Source organism: Thunnus thynnus, chromosome 9 (genome assembly GCF_963924715.1).
Source record: "Thunnus thynnus chromosome 9, fThuThy2.1, whole genome shotgun sequence".
Lineage (NCBI taxonomy): Eukaryota > Metazoa > Chordata > Actinopteri > Scombriformes > Scombridae > Thunnus > Thunnus thynnus.
The window spans coordinates 19838084-19847747 of NC_089525.1; the positions used below are offsets into that span (position 1 = coordinate 19838084).

At 37.8% G+C, this 9664-nt stretch overlaps 1 protein-coding gene across 2 annotated transcripts; it reads right to left on the reverse strand.

The window, feature by feature from the left end:
* Positions 1-987: 987 nt before the first annotated feature.
* On the reverse strand, positions 988-7856 carry dnajc4 (DnaJ (Hsp40) homolog, subfamily C, member 4). Of its 2 annotated transcripts, none has more exons than XM_067599532.1 (8): positions 7756-7856; positions 7183-7256; positions 5875-5999; positions 5491-5581; positions 4903-5084; positions 3327-3494; positions 2345-2431; positions 988-2208 (listed from the first exon to the last, which is right to left on the reverse strand). In XM_067599532.1, exons 3-8 carry the CDS (start codon positions 5964-5966, stop codon positions 2112-2114), a joined length of 717 nt encoding a protein of 238 aa, XP_067455633.1. In that variant the 5' UTR covers positions 5967-5999; positions 7183-7256; positions 7756-7856; the 3' UTR covers positions 988-2111. The 2 variants fall into 2 exon arrangements, with proteins under 2 accessions (XP_067455633.1, XP_067455635.1); XM_067599534.1 differs by having other exon boundaries at positions 5875-6032.
* Between the last annotated feature and the right edge of the window lie 1808 nt (positions 7857-9664).

Here is a 9664-nt window from a genome sequence, read left to right on the forward strand (position 1 = left end):
TAAATGTCTGAAATCTTGGCTGTGGCCTTGATAGGAAATAAAATTCACACTGTGTTGTAACAGCCTGATTAAAAGAGGTGATTAAAAGAGTAAATGGTATTTATTGCAGGACAGAATCACATCAAACAAGGTAGTTTAGTATTTGGGAGCCCTGCTCGGAAAGATTTATTAATACTCCAAACACTATCAATAGTTTTCCAAATAACAAATCAAGGTTAATGAACGTTTCATACACAGCTCATTATTTCAGCGGATGATTTGACACTTTCACCTCTGTCTAAACTAAGCTGTCTTCATATCTGGTTTACATGTGTGGTAGCTCCCTTTCCCATAAGCCTTTTCTTCCATCAGTGTGTGTGTGTATGTGTGTGTGTGTGTGTGTGTGTGTGTCGCCATGCTGACAACAGAGTCTCAGTCATTATGGTGTTTGGGTTATGACAGGCCACTCACACGCCACATGAGGGTGAGGGTGTCTGTATGCTATGCGGGGATATGTTATCTCCCGCTGACGTCTCAGCACAAGACAGATGAGAAGTCAAAATCTTTTCCTATAACATAATTCACACAGTAGTTACGGGATCTTGCATAAGTGAGTGTAAGTATTCTGGGTTGTTTTTTTAAAAAAAATTAACAAAAACAAACCAGCAGTCTTTGCATAACTGGTGGTGATTTTATAAACATAACTTTCATGTGAATGTTAATATGCAAACAAGTCTGTCCAATTACAGCAATACTGAGTGTTCATTACAAGTCTTTGTAATTCTTCGAATCACAGGAGACCAAAGTCACAGCAGAAACTAAGCACTGAAACAGTTGATTAACTTCTAGTAGTTCTTATTTTTTCCCCTCCGAGATCTTCTTCATTATCTTTAGTAGTAAAAAAGAAAAAATTATAAGCGGGGAAGTCATCATTTTGAAGTCTCTGTACTCTGCTCTGTCTTACAAACCCAACTGTGAATGAGAAGCAAAGCACGCAGGGAGTAATGATTGACGAGACAAAGTTGATCTTTTAATAATTTCTCACTGACGTCCCAACAGGGAGAAGATAAGGCAATCAAAAACAGAAAAAACAACAATCTGTAATATCTAAAAACTGAGAGGCAAAATGGTAAATGTTGGTACTTGAACTTGTTGAAATGAACAGTGAAGATGTTTTTATCATTAATCATCTTTCCATTCAGTTTGCACATTTCCACAGTCTCTGTATTATTAGTTACAGTTTGACTATAAATAAATTACTACTGTGTTACCCTTTTTCAAGTCATGATATTGATCATTTATAAATTCCATTTCTAACAAATGGAGTTGCGCCTCCATCTGATCATTTCTACAGTAACAGAGGATCAATAGAGGGAACAATGAGGAGCTGACCAGTGATATCCCAAAATTCAGCAGCTGGGAATGATGAACACACCCAGTGATGTGTCATGTTTTAACCATTTTACCCCTAAAAACATTCATGCTGAAAATGTAGACTTTGCATGTGCATCCTCCTCAATGCCCCCTTTACAGAACGAGTCCCATCAAACTCTTGGTACAGCGTCCTCTTGTGTGCTACCGGAGATTTTAATCAATATCAGTTTCTTTTAGCACCAAGAAACATATCAGCTTTGCAACAGTCGCCTCATCATGACTCGATCAACACGTCTGAGTCTCACCTGCTTTGTTCCACCGACATCGAAGTCGATCTGAGGACGATAACATGTTACTTTGACTTCATTAAAGGCAGTTTATCAGTGTTCTTTACGGCTCCTCTGAACAAACAGCGGAGAGGTTTGTGTACAAACTGCATCTAGACCCTTTGAACAGCAGCATCGGTATAAATGTTTTATGAGCAACCTTTAAAGTCCAGTTTAACACAGCTCAGCTTGGTTAGAAATAAACCATGAGTGACAATAAAGAAACCCTCCCACGTCACACCCATGTCATTCCTCAGCGTCACTAGCGAGGGCAAAACGAGGGTGTATCAACATGTGTAAATAGGTCAGAATAAACTTTAAAAACTCTAAAAACTACTACCACATCCAGTCAGCTGCATATTCCTCCTGCTGGCAGCTCAAACTTGATTCCCAGACGATTTCGGTCATCACGTAGCACAGCTGGAGACTCTCCTACTTGTTCTCTCCATCGTTGTTGATTTTGTATTTCTCCAGAAACTCCGCGTGTTTCTGCCGCAGGATTTCTGTCTGTCTCTTAAAGCCGTTGATCCTGATAAATAGCACAGAAATGCTTTTAAGTCCTATGAATCACACAGCCAATCAAATAGTTATCACATAATCAAAACAAATGTACTATTACCAACCAAATTATATCAAACAGGGGGAAAAGCTGTTCTTGCACAAACCTCGCTCTCTCTTTGGATTCATTGTATATTTCTGTGATGACTCGATCTTTCTCGTCCATGAAGTTATTGTGAACTTCCTCCAGTTTACTGTAATAGTTGAAGAAATGCTCGAGTTAAGACAATCTCAACAGAATAACTTTGCTTAACCTAAAAACTCGGAGCGCAGCAGGCGTCCTGTATGCTCAGTTGTTATTTATGAGTTTGTACAGCTGTGATAACAAGCTCTTCAGATCACAACCCAGTGAATCTCCACAAACACAAGTGCCACCGAGTCGGTGTGTGAAAACAAATACGAGGCCACAAGCCGCGAGGTTGTGCCAAGACACATGGTACAGAGACATGTCCTCAAACAATCATGTCCTCTCATCTGGAGGTTGAACGTGCAGCAAAGAAAACGTGAGAGTAGAAGCAGTAAAAGGGAAAATGTGAATTCAGGAAATAATGTGACGGGCTGCAGCGGGAAGATCTGAATAACTATATTTTAATAACTAGACTTTAGATGTTTTCAAGTCTGTCTTAAAACAACAGTCAGGTGCCAAAACGAACATTGAAACATGTTTTTCTTGTAATCATCCCTCTTGGTCATACTGACCATTAGAAGATCCCTTCATAATGCATTTACAATGTAAGTGTTGGGGCCAAAATCCACAGTCCCCCATCTGTGCAAAAACGTATTTAAAAGTTCATCTGAAGCTGATATGAAGCTTCAGTCGTCCAAAATAGTCAAATCCAGTACATATCTTTCAACATTACAGTCTTTTTAGCGCCAAAGTCCCTCTTTTTGTTTCTATACTTCCACCGCAGCTCAACAGGGAAACACAAAGAGGGAATTTGAGGCTATGAAGACTGTAAATATGGCAAATATCCACTTGATATGACTAACTCAGACTATCCCTCAACTATCCTGCGATAGTTTCCCTTTTAAAAAGTCTTAACTAAAGTGACAAAGTAACGAAAAACACAGTAAGTTCTGTGTTTTTACCTGAAGAAGACCATGTGGGCTCCAACACTGAGAAACATAGTGATGATGCAGTAGCCCACCAGGCGGAAGTTCCTCCTCCTCCTCTTCTGCCACTCCTCTGCCGTCATCTCCTGAGCCTGAGAGTGACGGAACTGCTCCCAATAACGAATGTTGTCCTGCGCCATTGTACTGGTGGAGAAACAGTTGAAGAAAGAGTGTGAACAGACATATTTCATGAAGGAAGCCTGACAGATTGGCGTTCGATAGAGAACACGACTGTTGAGCCAGTTATAAATGTGATTTAGGCAAATCTGTTCCAGTCTGGTTCAGTTGGTGTTTTTAATCAGCAGATAACATCATAGAGAGTGTGGTGTTGAAGGATTTTATTAGTTTGTCTTTCGATTCAGTTGCTGCCCATTGTTTTCATTGAGATTATTTTGATTATTTTAATGAAAACAAAGTGGCCAACAACAGTGAGAAAACAGAAATCTAATGAAATGTTCTGTGAATGACAGTACTGGAGATTCCTGAAACATATGAATCTATGTATAAAGCCTTCCAACTGCGCACAGACGTCATCATCATTCAATATTTGGCTGATTAATTAATTTGTCAAAACAACCACCTTCATGTCCTCATGAGAACAGACAACCAAACTAGAGCTGCAACTAACGATTCTTTTCTGGATTATCTGATTAGTTGTTTGGTCTATAAAATGTCAGAAAATGCAGAAAAAATGTTGATTATTGTTTCACAGAAGACTTAAGAAACTAGAAAATATTCACATTTGAGAAAGTGGCATGAGAATTTTGACATTGGTCTTTCAAAAATTACTCAAAACAATTAATTGATTGGCAAAATAGATGGCAATTAATTTTCTGTCAATCGATTAATCGTAAATCGTAATCTCTAAATCAAACTACCACCAATGAAATTAAGTCAATACCAAAGCAAATAATCAGCTCAAAATAATCCAGATTGACTGAGTTTCACCAAACTTATGTACAGTTAAAATGGTGCATTTGAAGGTACAAACGAGCGTCGTGTGCGTCTGGATGTGACTCTGTCAACGTTGGTCTGATCAGTCGTCATAAACAAATCATTCTCATAATGGGCTCAACAAATGTGATGTGTGTCCCTGACTTTAGTTAAACTTCTACTTAGTTGTCAGCTGACAGTAAACGAAAAATATTTTTCTGCCATTGCTTCACCAAAACCACAATCTGCTGAAGACTGAGTGATGCTTCGCACAGACACAAATACAGTTTAGCAGACACAGTTTCTAGATTCACGCACAACATTGAACAACACCAGAAGAATGAAACTACAGTATGCACGCTTCCATCAGGAATCATTTATACAAATATGAATAGAGGGGTGCAGTCTTCACAAGAAGAGCATTTCCCATGAGAGTGTGACAGAACGCAAACATTAGCCCACAGATGAGTCGTTTTTTAAATTAAAACTATAAGTTGCATTTATTGCTGCATCAGTTTTTCCCACACGAGCAGTGTTAGAGAGTGTGGAGGACGGTCAGCTTACGTAACACTAATTAACAACACAAGCTGTGACAGATTGTGTAGGTGTGTATCTTCACCTGGCTCTGTAGCTGGTATGACTGGAGGTAGATCTGAAGGCCTGGCTCCCGCTGTAGGGGTGTCTGATTTTCAAGTCATATTCCTTCCTGCTCGGCTCCTTGCTCAGCACTCGATAGGCCTCGTTCAGCTCCACAAACTGACTGTGCAGCCCCGGGTTGGATGGGTCGCTGTCTGGGTGCAGCTGCAGTGACACACGACGGGCGGATCAGTAAGATTAAGTGTACACACACACACACCGAACCAACCAACCAAGAGATATTCTGGTGCAGGCATGAGCTCATCTGTACATGTATACATATATAAAATGTAAAAACTCTTTCATTTTCTATTAAATGTACGCCTCTGTATGCTTTGCACTCAACTATGCTTCCTCTCTAACGGGTGAGTCATCGCACCCTTTAATTGTGCCAGAACCACTTGGTAAATATAAATCCTTATTTACACTGGTGACCACAACATGAAAACAGTGAAAAAGCCGACTGTGGGAACAGCAAACACGTAGAAACTAAGCTGTGAAAGGCTGCCCTCATGTGGCTACACATGTTCTCTAAATACACAACTCACTGAGGAGTGATGAGGACTCTTACCTTTTTAGATTTGTCAAAAAATGCATTTTTTATTTCCTCCAAGGTCGCATCAGTTTTGACTCCCAGGAGATCATAGTAGTTCACAGCTTTTCTGAAGTGAGAAAGCAAAACAATTCAAAACAGACACACAGACCTGTGAAAAGCAGAGCACTTGTTAAATCCAACACACACTGTCTGCTCCTGTTTTAACTGAATTATTATGTACTTTAATTACCTTTGTGTCCATGTATGCAAGCGTATCTTTGCTTGCTTTCATGTATAATGATATGTATGCTTGTATTTTATGTCATTATACATGTATTACTCTTGGCCTGAAGCACACTTTGTTGCTTTCTGTATGAAATGTGCTCTATAAATAAACTTGACTTGACAAACAAAACAGACCTGTACGCAGCGCTCTGGGAGAGCAGACGTAGTCCACTCTTGCAGCACCAAAGACAGCTCTGACAGAGACGCAGCTGAGCCTCCAACTGCATGATGGAAATGTCCTGAACTTCAACACAGAGGACCTGAGCAGAGAGGAGCAGCTGTCAACTACAGAACTGGTGTACAAGCAGACAATAACAAGAGAAGTAGAAAGACATTTAAAACAGGCAGACTTCAGACACGTCACTCTCAGTTGCAGCATTTAAAAGGCCCTAAAAACCTTTTTTTCTCAGCTTCTTACTATGAATGATTTGGTTCTACATGAATACAACACGTAGGGCACACTAGTAGTCTTGGTTATTTTGCATAAGAGATTTCTGTATTTGCTGCTTTGTCTTCTTTTGGGTTGCAAAGGGTCAGGGCTTAGTTGTAAAAAAAACTGAAAAAAAACGTGATGTCATATACTTCAGCATCAATCAGAAAAATTTGATTCAACATGTGGTGACAGTTTTGGGGCTGTTTGCTTATGTTACCTAACCAGAGTTTTTGTGTTTTAAAGTCTTAATAACAAATATCAAAGTTTGTTTTTTTTTCTTCTGAACTTTAACTTTGATTCCTGCATATTTTTGTCATGAATATTTAAGGTTATATAGAAATATTTGGTGCTATGATAGGGACTTCACTCTGAATTCAGAAATCTACTTGCGAAACACTGTTGGTTGATTCCCATGTTTATTTTATACAAAGAGAAAAGAGAAAAAATAGAGACAAAAAACAAATGCTGGAGACGGTGTGGTAAAAATGTCTGGTCATTTTGATATTTACTAGACTTGTCTATTCATTTTATAATATGGGCAAAAAAATTGCCAAAGAGAAAATTACAATATTTGGTATAGAAATTGCTTCTTCAGAAAATGACATCACTTTACTGTAATGCAGCCTTTAAAACAAGGAAAAGACAACACTTATGCCATATCAAAATATTCCAATATCCAAGACAATATCTAGTCTCATATCACAATATCGATATAATATCAATATGTTGTCCAGCCCTATTTTGTGCTGTTGGTCAGACAAAACAAGCAAACTGAAGAAAACCCCCCAGGCTCTGAGAAAACGTGAAATCCTTTTTTTTCTTTACATTTTATTTTACATTTTATAGACAATGCAAGACAAAGCATTTCATTGATGATGAAAATAATGTTAGCCAACCCCCATTGTGCTTAAAAAAACAAGCAAACAATAAAAACAGTTTGTCATAAAGAGACACACTGTTGGTGGAAGAAGTGTTTTACCTTTTAACCTCACTAATAGACATGTTTTTACCTTTCAGTGTGTTTCCATTGATTGAAAATTATGGAGTCAGCAGCTGTCCCCTCATCTGGAAACACGTGACCTGACTGCGGACCAAAACAGAGGACGAGGTGAGTAAAATATTTAGAAAATGAATTTAAAAAACATATTTAAACAACCAGCTACTTCTTGGACCTGTTTTATTGTGTGATAAACACAACTTGTTACATTTAAGTTAAACACCACGCAGCTGTGTTACAGGGGGCGTGTGCAGTCAAATTACTTTTTTATACACTTCTAAATTAATCTGACGTGACTTTTTTCATCAGCTTCTACACCAGCTACGTGGCAACTGCTGGGTTTGTTTACAGATTACAAGATACAATGAACAAATCTGTCAAGTTACGATTTTGAAGCAGGAACACTTTGTTCTGCTACCTGAGCAGCAGAGCTAGCTACTGTTAGCCGGGTTAGCTTTTGTTATTGTTAGCCACTCTGTGCTAACGATGATGTAATTACAGAAAGATGGAGAACAAACATGAAACAATGCTCTGATATTTTTAAAAAAGTATAAAACCGCCAATTAAGAGTAGAAAAGTGACATACCAGCTGAGCTCAGTTTCATAACACGGTAGCTGTGTTGAGGGGCTGTTACATAAACTCAACTGTGTCAAGCTAGCTGTAGTTAAACCGGAAGTAGGAGATTTATCCTCCAGAGGTGGAAGAAGTACTCAGATACTTCAGTAAAAGTACTAATACAACAATGTAAAAATACTCAATTACATGTAAAACTCCTGCATGAAAAATCCAACTGAAGTAAAAGTACGTAAGTATTATCAGCTTTATGTAGTTAAAGTATTACAGTAAAAGTAGTTTGGTCCCTCTGATTGATATATTATTATATATGACATAATTAGATTATTAATACTGAAGCATCAGTGTGTAAGCAGCATGTTACTGTTGTAGCTGCTGGAGGTGGAGCTAGTTTCAACTACTTTATATACAGTTAGCTAGTCTAGTCCAGTAGTTCCCAACTTAGGGTCAGGCTCCTCCAAAGGGTCACTAGATAAATCTGAGGGGTCGTGAGATGAGTAATGGGAGAGGAAAGAAGTTCTGATACACAAATCTGTTTTCAGTTTTATGGACTTTTTCTCTAATCTTTGATTTTTGGTGAAATACTGGATCATTTCATTATTTATTGAAATGAAACCATGTGAGAAGTTTAGAGGTAAAAATCACTATTTGGTGGAGCTGTTATCAACTCATAGATATCTGAAATGTGACCCGACTACACACTGCTTTTGGTAAGACGTTCAAATCCAAAAAGGTTGGAAACCACTGGTTTCATCTTTAACAATGTGTTGTCTTTTAAAAGCTTGTTATATTATCCATTATGTCAAATCTTCATCTGAAAAGTAACTAAAGCTGTCAAATAAATGTAGTGGAGCAGAAAGTATAATATTAAAATTGTCTCTAGGGTTTTATTTTTATCATGACCAGAAGTCGTCGTTGATCTTTGGTGACTTGACAAACACAAACACGCCCCTGCACGTGTTTGTTTGCCAGGATTTTAACCCTGTGACTGCCGAGTTCACCTACAGAGGTGAAACACAGGTTTTATGTGATATAAAAAAATACCAACATTTTCTGAACTCTACATGACACATGTTAAGTCTTTAAAATTATGTATGATTATTTACATTTTACACAACTGTCGGTAAAACTATTTCTGATGATGAATCATATTCTTGCTCGCTGGGTGGCGGTAATTAACACATTTTGCCATCCGTCAGATATAAATGTGTTCAGGTGAGTCGTCATTTGCGAAAACAAGGTAAACCAGCCGCCACTTGGATTTTCATGCGCGTCTATTGACACTGTTACGTTACCGGTGCCTGGAGCGGCCAAAAAGGACGAAAGACTCGCAATTTCTCACGTTTTATTACACATCATGATTCAATGAAGTCTTGTTAAATGTGACGTCACCAAATAGCTCTAAGTTGATAAAACCGTTTCCATAATAGAAAGTTAAAGGGAAAGTCAGCTGAAATTACATTATACCATTCATAATCTCCTTATATTTGAAATGTCATAAAAAATAAATAAATAAGCAGTTTGCTGAAATTTTCCCTTTAATTTTCTCAAACACTGTACTGTTAAATAACCCCTAATTTAACACGGTCATAGTCAGGGTCATTATGAGACAATTATGGATGTTATTTATTATATATGTTATATATATATGTTATATTATTATAATGACAGTTGAACTGACTTCCCTTTAATTTTCTCAAAAACTGTACAGTAAAATAACTCAAGGAACATTGAAAATTTCAGCAAACGTCTTAAAGAAAAAAAGACCCTTCAAATATGAGGAAATTATGAATGGTATAATGTAATGTGAGCTGACTTTCCCTTTAATTTTTTATTATGGAAAATGTTTTATCCACGTAGGACTTATTCGGTGACGTCACACTCAACGAGACTTTTATGAATCATTATGTGAAATAAAACA

Excerpts from the sequence above, each read along its gene's own strand:
- dnajc4 (XM_067599532.1), bottom strand. The coding sequence starts at position 5,966 with ATGCAGTTGGAGGCTCAGCTGCGTCTCTGTCAGAGCTGTCTTTGGTGC. Across the intron at positions 3,495-4,902 it reads CATACCAGCTACAGAGCCAG|TACAATGGCGCAGGACAACA; the intron begins GTGAAGATACAC and ends TTTCTCCACCAG. Across the intron at positions 2,209-2,344 it reads GAATCCAAAGAGAGAGCGAG|GATCAACGGCTTTAAGAGAC; the intron begins GTTTGTGCAAGA and ends GCTATTTATCAG.